The 17,739-nt window shown below is 59.9% G+C and overlaps 2 protein-coding genes across 4 annotated transcripts; one reads left to right on the forward strand and one right to left on the reverse strand.

The window, feature by feature from the left end:
* The first annotated feature begins 1,017 nt into the window (after nucleotides 1–1,017).
* On the forward strand, nucleotides 1,018–14,977 carry RASL10B (RAS like family 10 member B). Of its 3 annotated transcripts, XR_003531096.1 has the most exons (5): nucleotides 2,054–2,095; nucleotides 4,186–4,518; nucleotides 7,073–7,197; nucleotides 7,655–9,554; nucleotides 14,965–14,977. XR_003531096.1 is itself a non-coding variant. In XM_027664494.1 (4 exons), exons 2-4 carry the CDS (start codon nucleotides 4,303–4,305, stop codon nucleotides 7,923–7,925), a joined length of 612 nt encoding a protein of 203 aa, XP_027520295.1. In that variant the 5' UTR covers nucleotides 1,018–1,215; nucleotides 4,186–4,302; the 3' UTR covers nucleotides 7,926–10,000. The 3 variants fall into 3 exon arrangements, 2 of the variants coding, with proteins under 2 accessions (XP_027520295.1, XP_027520294.1); XM_027664494.1 differs by lacking the exons at nucleotides 2,054–2,095; nucleotides 14,965–14,977 and adding an exon at nucleotides 1,018–1,215 and having other exon boundaries at nucleotides 7,655–10,000; XM_027664493.1 differs by lacking the exon at nucleotides 14,965–14,977 and having other exon boundaries at nucleotides 7,655–10,000.
* On the reverse strand, nucleotides 10,638–15,913 carry GAS2L2 (growth arrest specific 2 like 2). The gene is made up of 7 exons (XM_027664491.1): nucleotides 15,850–15,913; nucleotides 15,375–15,744; nucleotides 14,483–14,721; nucleotides 14,217–14,324; nucleotides 13,561–13,657; nucleotides 12,924–13,194; nucleotides 10,638–12,724 (listed from the first exon to the last, which is right to left on the reverse strand). Exons 2-7 carry the CDS (start codon nucleotides 15,730–15,732, stop codon nucleotides 11,545–11,547), a joined length of 2,253 nt encoding a protein of 750 aa, XP_027520292.1. The 5' UTR covers nucleotides 15,733–15,744; nucleotides 15,850–15,913; the 3' UTR covers nucleotides 10,638–11,544.
* Nucleotides 15,914–17,739: the final 1,826 nt, after the last annotated feature.

Raw genomic sequence — 17,739 nt, forward strand, 5'->3', positions numbered from 1 at the left:
TGGTCCCCGCAGCCTTCCCTGTTCCTCAGGCCCACACCATGGGACAGGGACCTCCCAGGTTGCTCCCTGCTACTCTGGCTGGAACTGGGGCCAGCCCCACTGTTCTGGGTGGCCTTCCCAAAATCCCTGCTGGTCCTGTGCACATCCTGCCTCAGTGCATGTGCTGAGGGCCAGCACTGGGTGACAACAGGTCCCTGAACCCATGATGAGGTGTGGGAAGAGGTAGGGACTTGGGTGAGGATTTTGGAGATTGGGGCTGAGGCTGGGGCTGACTGCAGCCCCTCCGAGCCATCAGCTCTGCCTGTCCCCTGCTGCCACCTGCATGCCAGGACACGAGAGCTCTTGGATGGATGATTTTAGGTTTGCATCAGACTCCTGTCGCTGAGGCTGGGATAAGCCTCCCAACCAGCGGGGATGTGCCAGGATCCAGCCCCACTCCCCTCCCCCCTCCCTCGTATATTAAGTTTCACACATAAAACTGCAACTGAAGAGCATCTTAGAGGCTGAGCTGCTAAAAATAGCCCCGAGGCTGGAGCCTGAATTGTGCAGGAGAGTTCGTGTGCAGCCTGATCCCTTCCCTCTCCCGAAAACATTCCACAGCTCAAGACTGCTTTATGGTGATCCGGGGAAGGGGAGCAGCATCTAAGGCTGGTAATAACCCCAGAGACACATTCCCCTAGCTGCGAGCACCAGGCAGCTCTGCGGGGAAATAACTCTCAGATCTCCAAAAGCCTGGGTGTAATGTGGGACAGGGCAAAGGGGCTGTGACCCCCATTGCCTGGCGCTGATCCCAGTCCCAGCCTTGGTGCAGGGTGGCACAAAGGCAGTTGTGTATTTTGCCAGCTGCCCTTGTGTGTCTCACCCAGCCGTCGGGCTGTGTCTGCCGTCCCCTTGTGCCCCGGGGAGGATATGGCATTGCATTTCCACTTGCACCCTCTCCTCACCCTGCACAGGAGCCCCCGGAGATGGTGTTTTTTCCAGCCAAAGGTGCTGACAAGGCTGGGGGGAGCTCAGCCAAACCGTGGCCGGTGTTTGGGCTCAGCCAGACCCACAGAGGCTCCCCAGTGCCCACCGGTGTCACGGTGAGCTGGAGCAGGGTTTGGGGTCTGCTTCGAGGAGCAGAGAGGTGCAGGGAGCCCACCAGCAGCGTGTCCGGGGGGTCTGGACCACGCTCCCGGAGGTGTGACCAGCACCTTCCCTCTGTCCAGCACGCAGGTAAATGCTCCGAGCAGGGTGACCCAAAATGCAGACTCTGCAACAGAAATGTTCTTCTCTGGCATCATCCTGGGCTGAGAGTCCTCCCCGGTGCCAGTGGGCACAGAGAAACCCCCAGGGGCTGGCACAGCGAGAAGGTGAAGTGATGTGCCCAAGAGCACAGCGGGCAGTGGTGTCAGAGGAGGGAAAGACTCCCTGGGAGGGGTCCTACCCTCCTTCCCCGAAGGCGTCTGGCCGTGGGGGCTCGTACAGGGTGGGCATGAGAGCGCAGATGCCGCTGGGCTCCGGGAAGGGAAGGGGTGACGGCGCTGCACCCAGCACAATGCAGGGGGGACATGGGAGGGTCTTTTCCCATCGGCACCTCCCCAGAGCCCCGGGAGAAGCCGGTGTCCCTCCTGGGTTCCTGCGGCTTGCTCTGGGCATTCCTTGCCTCCTTTCCCGGGCGCTGCCTCCTTCCCTGCCTGGCCACTGCCTGTATCCCTCCCCGGGCATCCCCTGCATCTCTGCCTGGGCTGAGCGTCCTTCCCTCCGCGGGCGCTGCCTGCATCACTCCCGGGCATCCCTGCCTGCATCCCTGCCTGAGCTCTGCCTCCCTCCCTCCCTCCCTCCCTCCATCGCTCCCCAGGCGCTGCCCGCCTCCCGCACGGGCATCCCCGCCATCCCACCGGGCGCTGCCTCCATCCCTGCCCGGGCAGCGCCTCCCCCCGCGCCGTGCCCCGGACGGGCTCCCCTCTCCCCGCCGCCGCCCCCCGGTCTCTCCGCGCCGGGCGGGGGCCGGGCCGGGCCGGGGCTCTGCAGCGGGGCCGCCCGCCCCGCGCCGGGCTCGCCGCATGGCTCCTCCGCCCGCCGGGGCGCCGCCGGCCCGGGCCACCGCTGCAAGGTACGGGGGGTCCGCCGGGCACGGGGGGGCGGGGGGGCAAAGTTACCGCTGGGCAGAGCCGTGGGGGGGACTGGGATGTTGGGGGCATGGGGGGGGCCCAGCGAAAGTTGAGCGGCGGCGCTCCCCGCTCCCCTCCGCCCCGCCGGCACGAGGGGTGCGGGTGTCCCTCCCCGGTGTTCCCCCCACCCGGTACCCCCAGCCCCAGCCACCCACCGCGGCCGGGGGTGCTGCGCTGCCCGCCGCGGCCAGAGCATCCCCGGGAGGGTCGGGGCGGGATGCGGGATGTGCGGGATGTGGGATGCGGAGTGTGGGATGCGGGGTGCGGGATGCTGCCGCCGCTCCCTCCCCGTGGGGGTCCGGGCTTGCTCCTCCGAGTGCCCCCGGCGTCGCAGGGTGCCCAAGGTCGCACCGGGGGCCAGAGCCCCCTTCCAGGAGCCCCCTGTGAGCCCCCACCCGGCCCTGCAACCCACTGAGCCCGGCCTGGTGCTGAGTGCCCGCAGCCCCCCGGCTGGTCCTGCTCCACCAGCCCACCGTGGGCTCCCCCAAGGGGTCCCCCCACTGCACCTCAGATTCCCACAGTGGCTGCTCATGGGGCTGGGGGCCTCCAGGTCGGCCTCAGATGTTTTGGGGTGCAAGTTCACTTGCTGGGGCCCGTGAGTGGTCCCCGTGTGCCAGCACAGAGGGAAACAGGGGTTTTGGGGTGGCATAGTAAGGCTCAGCCTGTGCCCCACTTCCAGGGAGCCCTGCAGGCACTGGGTTTCCAGTTGTGTTGCTCCATCATCCTCCAGCCCCACAGAGGAGCTGGGGAAGCTGCTGCAAGGAGGAAGGGTTTGTGGGGACGGGGTTGTCCCTGCAGCAGAGATGCCCCCTGGGACTTGCAATGACAGTGCTGTCTGCTGGTGGAGAAATGCCCTGGCAGGGTCGGGCATGGGGGCTCCTGTACCCCCTGTTTCCCTGCATTTGGCATGGAAACACTCCTGCTGCCAGGGCTGGGGGCAGCCAGCACCCCAGGGGACAGCCCCAGCAGCAGAGAGTGATAGGGTCCCCAGTCCTGCTGTGAGGGGGGTGAGGATGGTGTGAGCCATGGCCCAGCTTGGGGGACTGCAGGAAGCACATCCATTCCAGCACCCTGCAGTGGGAACCTCTGTGCCCAGGCTCTCCCTGGGGCAGATAATCCCCAGAGAATGAGTCAAACAGGATGTTTGAACCAGACACTTTCTGCTGCTGCCCTGTGCTTTGGGCATGGTTTTCAGGGAAAATGGATCAGAGCATCAAAAATTGGTCAAAACATTCACACTTGGGGATGAAGCACAAGCTGCTTCCTAGTGATGACAGCAAGCAAAAGTGGGACTCATCCCCTCACCCTTGCTGTTCCCATCGCAGCTCCTGGTCGGGAGCCCACTGCCAGTGGGTGTTTGGACTCCTCAGACTCAGACTCAGCTCCCAAATTCCCATGTGTGGGTTATCACCCTGTGTCCCCCCACACGTGTGGCCCTGCCAGCAGCTTGTGGGCTCACCCCGTCAGCTGGCTCGGAAATTAGTCTCCATCAAGTTAATTGCCCAGCCGCTCAAAGCCTGAAATTAAACGTTAAAGCTGTGGCTCGCAGGCACAGGGCAACCGCCCCCCGCCCCAGCAAAAGGCAATTCCAGCTGTCCAAGCAGAGGGAAGATGGATTCCCTGCCTTGGGGCAGCACTGGGAAGGAGCAGCCTGTGACAGTCCCCACGGTGCTACGGAACAAGTCCCCAGCACAGCCTGGGATCTGCTGCTGACAGGCTGAGCAAACCCTGAGCCACAGACACACCCTTTCCTGGAGGTCTCCTTGCTCTGGTGCTGAAAGGGAGGAATGTGCCTGTGAGAACCTTCCTGGAATGAAGTTCACTCACATCCTGGCTCTCTTTGGCTGCGTGGGGTGGGAGGCTCCAAAGGAGACCCTGATGTCCCGCAGTGCTGGGGTCGTTGTCCAACCCTGGGGCTCCCCGGTATAACCCTTTTGCACAGGCTCCTGCTTCAAAAAATATTCTCTGAAGTAACAACAGCGTGACAGCAGGGCGTCTCTAGGATCTGACCAGCTTCTCCTTGGCCTTGCAGTGACGGGCTGTCCCGGAGGGGAAATGCATCCTGAATGGGGCTGAGGCCCCCTGCACGGGAATATGCAGCCTCGGCACCGCGGAGGCAGCACCAGGGCAGCGGCCGGCGCGCGGCGGAATGGTGGCAACGTTCAAGATCGCCGTGCTGGGAGCCCAGGGCGTGGGCAAGAGTGCCATAGTCCGGCAGTTCCTCTACAACGAGTTCAGCGAGGTCTGCGTGCCCACCACGGCCCGCCGCGTCTACCTGCCCGCCGTGGTCATGAACGGCCACGTCCACGACCTGCAGATCATGGACTTTCCCCCCATCACCGCCTTCCCTGTCAACACCCTGCAGGTAGGGGTGCTCCTGAGGGGACCTCCACCCTGGGGGGTCTCTGGGACCTCCCTGGGGTTTCGCTGTGTAACTCCACGGGGTCCTGGTTCCTCCTCTTAGGGGGATGCTTCTCCCTCCCTGTCAGGGTTTGGTTGCTAAAAGCGAGGGATTGTGTCCTCATGGATACTGGCTGAGCAGGTCAGGATAAAGTGCCTTTTAAAGCTTGGTGGCAGCAAATGCAAGAGACTGTGTTCCCACTCCAAGGAGCGTGGCTCTGGGATTGCCCACAGCCACATCCAGCTGAGTGGTGGATCCCGGAGCATTGGGATCCAGTTCCATGGCTGTCTGAGAAAATGCCAGAGCATTCAGGTGGAAATCAGGGGTTCCTGGAGAACCAGACCCTTGATGCACCCACTGCCTAAGCCAGGCAGAGCAGGGCTGCTTGTCCCCTCCTGGGAGTGGCCATCACCCCCCAGCATTGCCTGGGCTTGTTCTTGGAGTGCTGAATCCACCAGCTCCTCCTCAACCCCTCAGTGCTCTCAGGTGCTTCCATAGCATCCACAAAAGGCAGTGTGGGGCTGGAAAGTGCTGACCAGTGCTGACCATTTTGGAGGGGGGTAATGGGGGAAAAAGGGGATTTTAAGCTCATGCCATAGCCCCATCCCAGAGGCACAAGTTGTGTCACTGCTGTCGGGAAAGAAGCTGGAGGTGCCCAATCGCAACCGCAGCCACACTGGAGGGCAATGCCATCAGTGGGGCCACCTCAGTTAATTACAGTGTTCCTGTGCCCAACAGGGACAGGGTTACAGGGGCCTTGTATTGCTCCAAGAGTCCCTGTGCCATCGGGCAGGAGGTGAATCAAGTGCTCCAGGGGTGAGGAGCAGGTTTGAAAATTAATCAGTGAGTGCAGGGAACGAAAGGTCAGCCCGAGAGACAGCAAAGGGTAATTTATTGACACGGCAGCCAACGGTAACACACTCGATTAACTCCCTGCCTTGCTGCACTCAAGTGGTGGGAACAGATGGAGGTTTCCAGGGAGGAGAGGGTGCTCAGGAGGATTGCTCCCAGGGGAAAGAAGAGGACCATGGTGGAGGATACGGGGCTCTGCCTGCTGGGAAACATCGCTGGACTCTGCTCCGTGCCCAGGAAAAGTACCTCTGCAGTGATGTCCTGGGAGAGGAGCAGGAGCCAGTGACTCTCTGACATCCTGCTCCAGCAGTGCAACCCTTCTACAGCTCAAGCATCCCGGGAAGCCTGCACTGCATGAGGAAAACCATGCTGACATCACAGCGCCGGAGCAATCTGCACCCCGGTGTGGTGAAATAGCTGCGATCTGTTAATCTCCCAGGTGTATCAGGACTCGGTGTAACCCGAGACGCTGCTGCTCCACCCGCCTGTGTCTCTGAGACTGAGGACCGCCCCAGTACCTCCTCCCCTCGGTGGACAGAGAGGGGCTGTGTCATTCTGTTCACTCTGAGCTCCTTCCTGTGCAGTCGTCTGCGATGGAGACCAATCCGCACCCCAAAACCCTCTTTTTCCAGTTCCCTTCAGTCCTAGGTCTTCTCATTTTGCTTCATTCCAGTTATAAACTCAGAAAGGGCTGATTCATGGTTCTGAAGGGGTTTGCTCAGGGAGAAGTGATGCCTTTCCTCCTTGGAGCATCCATCTCCTTTCCAGAAGCACTCAGGAGGGTTTACAGTGCTGCCCTCACAGGCTGCCATTCCTAGTCCCACTGCTGGGATGGGAAAGTGGCTGGAAGTGGGGCAGATTTTCACTTACAGCATGGGAAAAATCCTGTTGTTCCCAGAAACCCAAAACTTTCACTACAGCATGTATTTCTTACAACTCCAAATTTTGGATTTGGAGAGGCCACCCCTGCCTCCCTCTGCACTGGCTCCTGATCTTTTTCACATAGACCTGGTTCCTGAGCAGCCACTACTCCTCTCTTGTCCCTGTGTCCCCTCCAAACAGACCTGCCATCACCCTCCCTCTCTGACCCACAGAGCTGCTGGTCCATCACCCTCAGACCCATGGGGATGGGGCTCAGCATTCTCCTCACCTGCCCTGCCCAAAGAGGAGGGTACATCACTAATTGACACACCTAATTAGGAGCTGTGCAGGATGAAGCTTTTACATCCAGGGCAGGGGGCTGCATTCAGCCCCACTCCCAGCTCACCACTGTGTGTTAGGCAGGCTGTAATCCTTGCTCAGGAGAGGAACTGGGGCTGACAAATCTTGTTACCTCTCCTCTGGATGAACAAGGAGGGATAAGGGATCTCTGGGGGGGGGGGGGGGGGGGGGAGGGGGGGGGGGGGGGCGGGCGCGGCTGTCGCGGGGGGGGTCACAAAACAGGGGGGGGAGGGGGGGGGGGGGGGGGGGGGGGGGGATGGCTGAAGGGCTGTGGGTGCAGACGCAGCTGTCGCAGGGACAGTCACAGAACAGAGGTGAGATGGGTGCTGGGTGTCGGAGCTGGAGAGTGTTCAGCCCCCTTGCTGCCTGCTGGCAGCAGTGTGGGGCATTCCCTGGGCCCAGCAGCAGGGCTAAGCCAGGATTGATCCCTCTCTGCACCTTGCAGGAGTGGGCGGACGTGTGTTGCAGGGGGCTCCGGAGCGTCCATGCCTACATCCTGGTCTATGACATCTGTTGCTTTGACAGCTTCGAGTACATCAAAACCATCCGCCAGCAGATCCTGGAAACAAGGTAGGCACCACTTTGCAGGATGATGCATCCCGTCCTGCAGCTCTCAGCAGAGTGGTATGGCTGGTCCCAGTACTCCCCTGCTCTTGGAGTTGGAGATGAGATATCGGACTGGGACAAAACACCTTTGCAGGGCTGGAAGCCCAACAGCAACATCAAAACTGGGACTGAGGGCAGGAGAAGGAGCAGGACCCTGGGCAGGTATCCCCTGTGGGTGAGGGCAGCCATCCCTGGGAGACAAGCTGTGGGTGGCACAGTGGGTGGCTATCCATGGAGAGGGACAAGAGGATAGGACAAGGGGAGGCACATCCCACTCAGCAAACCAAAACGAAGAGCCAGTTTGGGATGGGTTGACTGACTGTTGGGCCAGTCATCACACTGTGCCAGTCATCACACTGTGCCAGTCATCACACTGTGCCCCCGTCCCCTTCTGTCCCCCCTCACCTCCCGCCCTCCTCAGGGTCATCGGCACCTCGGAGACGCCCATCATCATCGTGGGCAACAAGCGGGACCTGCAGCGGGGCCGGGTGATCCCGCGCTGGAACGTCTCCAACCTGGTGAAGAAGACGTGGAAGTGCGGCTACATCGAGTGCTCGGCCAAGTACAACTGGCACATCCTGCTGCTCTTCAGCGAGCTCCTCAAGAGCGTGGGCTGTGCCCGCTGCAAGCACGTCCACACCACCATCCGCTTCCAGGGCGCCCTGCGCAGGAACCGCTGCACCATCATGTGAGCCCCCCCTGCCCCGACGGACCCCCCTTCCTCGGGCACTGCGGCTCCCCAGCGGGCACTGGAGTCTCTGCTCTCCGTGGGGGTGATGCTGCGGTGGGAACTGTGCTGGAGGCACCTCAGGGTTGGCTTCCCACTGGTGCGGTGACATTTGGGGACGGGGCACCTTGGGCAGGGTGATGTGGTGGCCAGTGGCAGGTTGGAGCAGTTGGCTGCCTGGAGGTAGTGAGGGGTGAGGGAGGTCCTTGACTAAACCCCCAGGCCCTCCCTGAGCCTCAGCTTGAGGCCAAAGCCGTTCCAGGGAGGGGGTTGTACATGGCACCGGAGGGTGGAGGAGATGCTTCAGAGGGCACCCAGATTTTGGCTGCCAGGTCCATCCTCGCCAGTTCCTGCTCTGGCAGCACAGGGGCAATGCTTGCTGCTGCCTGCCATCCCCTGCCCCTGGAAGGGAATGATCCAGCACCTCTATCCTGATGTGCTGGGGGTGGTTCCATCGCTGGGGCACAGGGAGACAGGAGTCCTGTTTTCCTCCCTTCAGAGCTAGGGTTTCTCCCCTTGGAGGACAGAGCAACCTCCAGCAAGAGGCCGGGTTACACGGGATCTCTTTTGGCTCAGCTGGGTCAGATTTCCAGGTGGAATTTCCGGACGAAAGCAAGAAAGGGGGAAAAAAGTAATAATAAAGCCCCCATCCTGCCCCTTACATCCCCAGGGTGCCGGGAGCTGCCTCCCCAGGGCTCTCAGTCCTCCTCTGCCCCAGCCCAGCCCAGGAAGGCTCCTCCTCCCGGCCAGCCCGTCGAACACCAAATAATCTCGGAACGCTCCTTGCCGGGCAGGTCACCCCTCCGCTACCTCGCGTCCCGGGCTCAGCCAGCGGCCGGCTTTGCACGGCTTCCACCCAAGCCCCCGGTGTCTCCCGGGCGGGTGGGCAGCCCCCTGCGCCGCCGCACCCACCGGCGGTGCCGCTAGCTCCCGCCCGCGCCGGGTTTTCCCATGGTGATCCTGCCTCCATCCCGGTGAGACGAGGCCCTGGGAAGAGGCAGCCTCCGAAGCAATAGGGAGCTGGAGTTGCATTTGTGGTTGCATTCCTGCTTGTTTGTTTTTTCTTTTTTTCTTTTTTTTTTTTTCCTCTCTGCATATCCCTATCAGGGAAGTGAGCCTCTCTCATTTAATTTTTTTATTATTTTTTTAATCTTTCAGCACGTTTTTTTCCCCCCAGACTTGCAGCTCGCCTGCGTCCTGTCCTGCAGGGCCAGGTGGCAAAGGGCAGCCCCTGTTAGGAAACGGTGGTGGGGCAGTGAGGGGTGAGCAAGGGGCCGTGGTTTCTCCTTGGCTGCCCCCTGTGAGGCACGGGGAAACACCATCCTCACCTCCTGAGGCAGGATCTGTGGCTGGTCCATCCTCCAGCAAAACCATCTCCATGACTCCTGGTGTAACAGGGAGGTGCAAGTATTCAAGGTATTCAGTGCTGCTCCGGGCAGTAAAGCAGAAGGACACCAGTCCCTCTTCCCCCCTCAGCCAGGTGTCCACGACCCAGCAGCATCACCGTGCTCTTGGAAACACTTCCTATGAAAGGCAGGTCCAACTGAGCTCCAACACGGTGCATCCCACCACCCCACCCCTGCTCCGGGGGGGGGTCCCCCTGCTCCCTCCCTGCTGGGGAACCAAACCCCTTGATCGAAAAAAAATAAGAAAAAAAAAAGAAAGAAGAAAATTAAGGGTTAAAAAAGAGACAAAGCAACGGGAGGACACGATTCCATCTCAGCCAGGAAGGGCAGTGGCACTTGTCACCATCCCTTGCCTTCATGGCAAACCCAGCTTCCCCAACCGACCTCATCCCGTCAGGATTTATGAACACGTGCAAGTCCACTTGTAGACCTCTGGCTAGCTTTATCCCTCCAAATTGTCTGAGAAGGAAATTCCTTGGTAAATGCTAATAATAAAGCATTTATAAAGTGCTCCGATGTACACATATCAACGACTAAGCCAATACATTGTTTGTTACAACCCTGTAGCCTGCAGTTTATAGCACAATTAGTTACAGGTTTTTATAGCATCTCTTTAGTATTTTGAAAAAAAAAACAACAAACAAAAAAAAGGTTATAAATATAATTGTTATATTCTATTGTACTTTATAGACAGAGGAAGTTATATTAGTAATAATAACTCTCACTGCTTCGTCAGCATTTCCCAGCTCCCAAGAAAACGAGGGCTACAAAGAGCCGCTTTCCCAAAAGCCCAGGAGGGGGTAGGTGGTGGTATCCTGGGTGGTGGTACCCCGGGTGCAGGCAGGGACTCTGAGGCAGGACGTGTCCAGGCACGCAGCAATCGGAGCACTCAGGAGCACAGCAGCAGCGACAAGCACCTCGTGCCTCACTCCTACTCACACCTCTAGTACAAAGTGTTCCCACTTCCCCAACACCACCCTGGTCCTGCTGAAAACAACCTGCTCCTGGGCCTGGGAGAGGCTGGGATGTCCCCGCCGCTGTCGCCAGGACAGTGCTGTGTTTCTACCCCTGTGCGTGTGGAGGTGATGCCTGGGTTTGGCTCAGCCCCACCAAGGATGCTTCCCTCTCCTCCTCCTCCTCCCGCCCCGGTGAGCATCCCAGTTCCCTGGACTTGGCTTTCCTTTCCCTCCTGGACTTCTTGTCGGAGATTCCCAAGGTGTCTACACCACCTCTAACGCCCTGCAACCCTTTCTTTGAAATCGAATTAAAAATCAGGTCTGTCCCCCCTTGTTCTGTACCCGCCTCAGGAGTATTTTTGCAAGCAGGTTTTGCATCCCCAGGGCTCACCTTTGCTGTCTCTGCAGGGGTGTGGGGCTGGCTTTGTCCCCTCTTGGAAGATGGGGATCCATGGCCCCCGCAGGGCTCCTGGAGGGACATTTGTTGTGCCCACAGGGAGCAGACTGGCAGCCGTGACTCCCCCATCAGGATTATCCTCTCTCCCTCCTCACCCACACAAAAACAAGTGTGGAAACAGAAGAGCTTTGGTCCATCTCTATTGCACAAACAGCATTGCTGGGTCCGTGGTGCAGGTTGAGGGTGTGGTCCCATGACCCTCAGGGACAGCCACCACCCCCGAGGTGACCATGAGCCCTCTGGTTCTCCCACCTTCACCCACAAGGAAGCTTGTGGGGGTCAGCAAGGGGCTCTTCCAAGTGATCCCCCAACCCGAGTGACTCAAACGCTCATTAAGGCTCTTGGAGTTGTGAGACGTTAAGACTCATTAGTCCCATGGTACAGGCGGGGAAGTCTGAGGTTTGAGATGTTTTACACCTTTGGATGCCAGGGGTGGGGTGTCCCTGCTTTAGTGGGGGCTACACCCCTCTTCCCTGCAGAAAGCACCCCATGCTCTCAATTCGGGGCTGGATTTTTCCACCCAAACCAGCACAAAAGCGCCTGTTTACCCAAAGAATTACCAGTACCAAAAAAAAAAAAAAAATCCACAGGGAAGGAGGGCGTGTAGCTCCGAAGAGCGAGGTGGGAGGACCCCCGGGCTGCCTGGGAGCAACCCCATCACGCCGCCCATGCCAACCTCGGCCACTGCAGCTCCAGCTTCAGCTGGAGTAGGGGTCCGTCCGTTTTTGGAGTAGGGGTCCGTCCCCACCGGCACTCGGGGAGGGCTCAGACCCAGGACTCCTCATCATCCTCGGTCAGCCAGGCGCTGCAGTCGGCCGGGGAGGGCTTGGCCGGGGGCCGTGTGCTGCCGGGCGGGGGGGGTCTGGGCGGCCCCGGGGGGCGATGCTGGCCTCGGCGGGCAGGTGGGCGATGCCCCAGCGGGGTGGGGATGCGCGAGGGGCGCTTGCCTGGCCTGTGGTCCCGCCGGGGACGCACCTTGGGCCGCAGCTTCAGCTTGTAGATGGAGGGCACACGCTCAGGCTTCTTCAGACACCGTCGGGGTTTGGGGACGTTGTTGGCCCTCACTCCTTGTGGGGTCTGGGACCCCACTCCCGGCCCCTCTGCTTCTTCCCTGGCTGGGAGGGTGGTGGGCTGTGGGGCAGCTCGTGGTGATGTTTTGGGGACCTGTCTCCCCAGCCCCACAGGGCACAGGGGATGCTGCCTGCGGGAGAGCTCCTCCACCACCCTGTCATAGCCGGGGGGCTGTCTGTGCCCCCAGCACCCCCGAGGACCCTTGCTCCCATCACCAGGGCCACAGGCTCCCCTCGGTTCATCCCCTGGCACCCCAGGTCCCTCAGCACCCCCAGCCCTTGGGTTCAGGGCTGAGTGGCACTGCTGTGTCCCCTGGGGACCACCCCCAGCAGCACAGACTTTGCATCCCTCTGCAAAATGGGCCAGAGGGGTGGGGGGCCGGGAGGTGGCCGGGCTGGCTTTGATGGGGTTTTTAACACTGCTGTTCTGTTTTGGGGGCTGGCTGGAGGAATTTCGGGGTGAGGGGGATTGGCCCCGGCTCAGAACTCCCTGTCTCCCTTCCCGTGGGCTTTTCTGTCTCTGTGAGTCTCCCTGGGCACCTCGGTGTGAGGAGGGGGCACAGCCCTTGAAGGGGCTGGGGGCACGGGGTGTCATTGTGGTGGGTACCCCTGTTTCCTGTGGCCTGGCAGCCACCACAGGTGATTCTCCTCTTTGCTGGGTGCTTCTTGGACATGCTGGTGTCACTCGTGGGCTGGGTGTTGTGGACCTGCCCCGTGCCGGTGCCATGGGAGTTTTCCCTGGGGTGCTGCCATGTGGTGCCTTAGGGACCCCCACACCGTTTGGCAAGGTCAGCCGGGAAGGGGTGGGTGCCCGGCCCGTCACCCTGTGGCCAGGGGAGCTGGGTCGAGCAGGAGCCCTGGATGGTGGTAGTTGCCTCCTCGGAGGGGCAGCCGGTGGCTCCCGCATCCTGCAAGGAGAGAGAGCGAAGAGGAGCCGGAGAGCTGCTGCATCCCCCCACCCAGCCTGGTGTGGGCACATTCAGAAGGGAGGGGGGAAACAAAATTCGAGGATGTGAGGAAAAACTGCTCTGAAACCAGGCAGTTTGGGGCACGAACCATCTCTGCACCACTTACCTGCCCAAAGGGACCCTCCGGGGCTGTGCTGGCTCCCGGCGAGGGCTGGCACCCTGTGGGTGACCCGAGCTCTGTGGTGAGGGGGTGGCAGGGGACTGGGGGCGAGGAGGGACACGGGACCCCCAGGTGACGGGGGGCAGGGGGCTCTGGGAGCGGCTGACCAGCAGCGTGGGCTGAGGACCACGGGCAATCGCCTTCGAGGCCGGGCACAGCCAGACCTCGTGCTGCACTTGCTGCTGCGGGCTCCTGGTCTTCCAGGCTTGTTTGTGAGCTGTGAGAGAAAACGGAGAGGGGTTCGGCACCCCTGTCCCCTGCACTCACCCTCGGGTGCAGCCCCCCAGCCATCGCTCAGCATCCAGCCCCTCGAGGATGCTGACAGAAAGCTGAGTTCCTGGAGAAGGGGCTTTTGGGGTCTGGCTGCATCTGAAAGTCTTCCATGACCTCTAGTGGCCACCGAAGCCAAAGAGAGTCCCCAAAAACAGATATTCCCCGGCAAAACAACGAAGCACGGCTGTACAAAAGCCTCCTGCTTCCAGGAGCCTCCTGCTCCTGAAAACGGCCACAGATACATCGAGACCCACGACAGACACCCCCCCGCCCTCACCCAGCCACGGGGTTTGGGGACGCGGGGACTCACAGAGGGAGGTGCAGCGACACGGGTCGTGCTTGTCCAGGTAGTGCTCCAGCGTGTCCCAGCCGCCCCCGACCCGCACCATGACGTGCTCCCGCAGGATCTGCACGGGATGCCGTGTACCGTGAGGCCCGGAGAGGTGCTTGGGATGGGACACCCCCCACTTTTTAATCAGCGTCAGGGTGACACACTCAGCCGGGCTTGGAGAGCAGTGGGCTTGCCCTAAGTGCCACCAGGTCTCCCAGGGGACAGCTTCATTCCCTGCTCAGCTCCTGCTGCCATTCCAACAGGTACCTTTCATCACCCCAAGGAGAATGGGGACCATTTTGGAAAAACCCTCTCCATCGTCATGTCCTGAGTTCTTTGGCCAGGCTTAGGGATGAATCCAGGCAGGGACAGAGCTTCCCAGTGTTCCTATTGCTGGGTAAGACCTGGCTCTGGCTTGGTGAGGGACAGACTGTTTTGCCCTGTGTACATGGATGGTTACATCCATGCAAACACTGACAGCAGGGCTGAGCTTCCCTGCTGCCCTGCTTTGGGAATAATGGTCAAAACACCCACACTGGCCCCATTTGAGGGATGGATTATGGAAGAGGCATCAAGGCAGTAGAGAAGGATTCCTTGTGCCTGTGCCCCAAAAGCACTTGGAGCAGCAGCCTCACCCGGACAAAGATGAGGGTGTCAGAGTCGCCCACGCGGTATTTCCCTTCGGATATCTTGATCATGGGGAACTGAACAGGGCAGGTACAGCGGCTCACCAGGTGCTGGACCTGCGGGCAGCAGGAATGGGTCCTGGAATGACCATCCCCATCCCCATCTCCATTCCTATCCCCATCCCCATCCATCCCTATCCCCATCCATCTCCATCCCCAACCATCCCCATCTCCATCCATCCCCATGCTCATCCCCATCCCATGCCCCTCCGCACCATCTGGTCGAGGTTGTTGAGGTCCCGTGGTTTCCTGGGGGGCCGGGGCAGGGGGGTGTCTGTGGGGGGCAGGTCCAGCTCCTGGCGAAGCTCCTCCTCGATCTCCTCCTCCATCTGCACCAGGGTCGGGGCGCTCATGCCGAAGCGGGAGGCGCGACGTGCCAGCTCCAGCAGGCACAGCACGAAGTTCTTCTCGTTCTTCCTCAGCACCAGGTCCTCCGTCTCAAACATCAGCACATCTGGGGCAGGGCAGGGCTGGGCTGAGCCAGGGCTGGCACGTGGGGATGGGGACAAAGGGGACGGGGGCACAGATGGAGTCAAAACCCGCCCAAAGGGGTGCTATTCACTGGAGCCATCCCGCTGGGAATATGGTTGGGTTCAACAAGAGCTGGGATAAATTAAAGGATTTAAGATCTTCTTGGGCATCTACAGCTGTTTCATGGCATTGCAAAGCCACAAAACTCATGTCTGGGTGCCTTGAGGGTGTGTCACTCTGTGCCATTCCCCTTTCTGGGCATCCACTGGTGGTAGGACAGGCTGACAGACCCTTTGCTGAGCCAGGATTTCTCCTGCTCTCCTTACAGCTGGGATCATGCCATGCCTGCCAGGGACACACTGGGCCATACACCCTTTCCTTTTCCACCCCTCCAGTGCATATTTGCACCCAAGCAAACACACTGGGTGTGTGCCAGCACCTTGCAAAGCTGCTGCCAAGCCTGGAGGAGCTTGTGCAAGGAATGCCAGCTCAGGGATGCATACACAGGGTGCTGCCCCATGCGGGGGTGGCACTGATTTTGGGGGACACACAGGAAAACACCCAGGGTGATGTCAGGAGCATCTGGAGGGGGTTGCACATGGACACACACGGGGCAACAGGAGCTTGGCATCTTACCTTTGATATCCATCTCCTTCCTGCACCACTGGATGAAGTTGGAGACGTTGTCCCTGGCCTGGAAGGTGCCCGGCTGTGCTGTGAGGTTGCAGGTGACACCGGCAGTGGGCAGGCGGAGGTGACGGGCCACGTCGGGGTAGGTGCGGGCAAACTCCCCGGCCACCTGGGTGACGTTGTTGGCGTGGGAGCAGAGCACAGCCCCTGTTTCCAGCACCTCCACAAAGGTGCCCACCTCGATGTCCAGGTCATACAGCTCCTTCAGCCACTCCGCCAGGTCCTCCTTCATGGCGTACAGGTACTGTTGGCTGGTCGGGTAGGGACGGATGCTCCGCACCGCCGGGCCCGGAGTCCCCCACATTCTGCCATGAGACTGGGAGGAGATTGAGGGAGAGGGATGATGGGGACATGGGTGATGGGGACACGGGGAGCTGCCCCAGCTGTCCCCCCAGCCCACCTCCCCAGCAGCCACACTCACCCGGTGCCACTTGCTCCCTGCCACCCGGGACGGTGACGCCGCTGTCCTCCTGGTATCCAGAGCCCTTCTGGGGTCTGAGGGCTGAAGGAAATCACCCTCCTGGGCAGTGGGTGTTTTGTTTCCTTCCCAAGTGCTGATCCCTTCTCCTTGGTGACAAGGGACTGGCTGCAAACACTCCCTGTTAACCCTTCAGCACCTGCTCCTCCCCAGCCATGCCAAGGGTGGATTTTCCCCCGAGGGCCCTGGCTCCAGGACAGGAAGGAATTAGCAGCTCATCAGCTTCCCAAATTGCTCACAACCACATGAGAGGGATTTTCTCCCCTTCCTGACACCCCTCCACCCACCTCCCCTGCAGGTGGGGTGACCTGGTGGCCCTACAAGATGCATCTTCAGGGCAACCTCAGGGTGAGGAGGGTTTATTTCCACACCCACCTTTGGGCTTTCTCTGCCCTGTGCTTCCTTGCAAACTTCTTCCCAAATTGCTCACAACAGCGAGGTCTATGGTAAAAGCCAAGCTCCTCCAGGGACAGCATGACTCCAGGAGTTGGGGCTTTAAGGAAATAACTACACATGAGTGGGCACCTCTGGGAATGTGGGATACTCCCTCCCTAACCCAGGGCTTGCAGAGCTGCAACAGCACCCAGGTACATCTGCAAAAAGCAAATCTACCAGGAAAGTGCTCAAGCCTCAGGACCGAAACAGAGCCTCTCATGTGCTCAGGGGGCTCTGTCATGGGCTTTGGGGGGCTTCTTGCTGTGTTGAGAGACCTGTCCTCTCCCTGGAGCCAGCTGCTGATGCTCACTGCAGCTCACTGTCCAGCCAGTGTCATTTTGGGGGAGGAAATGCAAGAATCCCAGCTATTCTGCCTGGGAATGTGTGGCAGGCTGGAGGAGTCTGTGTTTGGCATGCCCAGCCAAGGAGCCCAGCAGGAGAAAAGGACCCTTGTGAAGCTGGATTTCCAGCCAGGGCACCCATTGGGGTTGACTGCACAGCTCAGGGTGTGAGTTCACCTCCCCCAGGTCCCCCCCCACACCAGTGGGGTGCAGCTGATACAGCACAGTCACCCCATCCCTGCCAGAAATGCTGTGCTCAGCCCCAGCCCTGGTAGCATCACAGGACCCCAAGGCTCCCGATGGGACACAGCCACAGGAAACACAGCAGCAAGCCAGGGAGGAAGAGGAAAACTCAAAAAGGGGAGAGGATTTTAGGTTGTCCCATCCTCACCTTCCAGTCACACAGCAGATGGGATGCCTGCTTTCTCCTAAGGGAACAGGAAAGGGGATAATGGACTGCTGTTTCTTGGCAAAGCTGCAGGTGTAGAGTATCCCTGGGGTACAGCCTGGCCCAGAAATCCTCCTGTACATGGAGCAGGAGTGACACTGCTCTCCTACCATACTTGGCATCCAGAGCAAATGCCTTGACAGAAAGATCTTGTCCAGTGCCAGTTTTCCCCGTGAATCCTCCATCCCCCCATCAATCCCTCCATTAATCCCCCATCACCTCATCAATGCCCCCATTAATCCTCCCATCACACTGCAGATCCCATGGCCAGTGGCAGACCAGGGAGCTGGCTGGGGTGTTCCCTGTCCCTTGGGAAGCAAGGATCCACCTTAACACACTTCAATAGGCTGGAGGGCCCCCATCAGCATGAATTCAGCCTGGGGAAAAAAACCTATTAACACATCCCAAGGTGTGAAAAAATCCTCAGTAATTTGGGAGGAAGTAGGGAATAGAGTTTCCCTGTTTTCATCACCATCAGTGAGTTTACCGTGGGATCCATTTCCTCCCTTTGATCCAGCAAGCACAAAAGCTGAGGCCAAATTCAGCAATACCCACTCCAACCCCAAACACCCACAGGCATCTTAAACACAGCCCTGTCAGGAAACCGGA

Source organism: Corapipo altera, unplaced genomic scaffold (genome assembly GCF_003945725.1).
Source record: "Corapipo altera isolate COAL_440 unplaced genomic scaffold, ASM394572v1 181b, whole genome shotgun sequence".
Lineage (NCBI taxonomy): Eukaryota > Metazoa > Chordata > Aves > Passeriformes > Pipridae > Corapipo > Corapipo altera.

Coding starts and splice junctions, on each gene's coding strand:
- GAS2L2 (XM_027664491.1), bottom strand. CDS start 15,732: ATGTGGGGGACTCCGGGCCCGGCGGTGCGGAGCATCCGTCCCTACCCG. Junction 14,722..15,374: donor GAAGGAGATGGATATCAAAG/GTAAGATGCCAA, acceptor GCCCTGCCCCAG/ATGTGCTGATGTTTGAGACG. Junction 12,725..12,923: donor CGGAGGGTCCCTTTGGGCAG/GTAAGTGGTGCA, acceptor CCCTCCGAGGAG/GCAACTACCACCATCCAGGG.
- RASL10B (XM_027664494.1), top strand. CDS start 4,303: ATGGTGGCAACGTTCAAGATCGCCGTGCTGGGAGCCCAGGGCGTGGGC. Junction 4,519..7,072: donor TCCCTGTCAACACCCTGCAG/GTAGGGGTGCTC, acceptor TGCACCTTGCAG/GAGTGGGCGGACGTGTGTTG. Junction 7,198..7,654: donor CAGCAGATCCTGGAAACAAG/GTAGGCACCACT, acceptor CGCCCTCCTCAG/GGTCATCGGCACCTCGGAGA.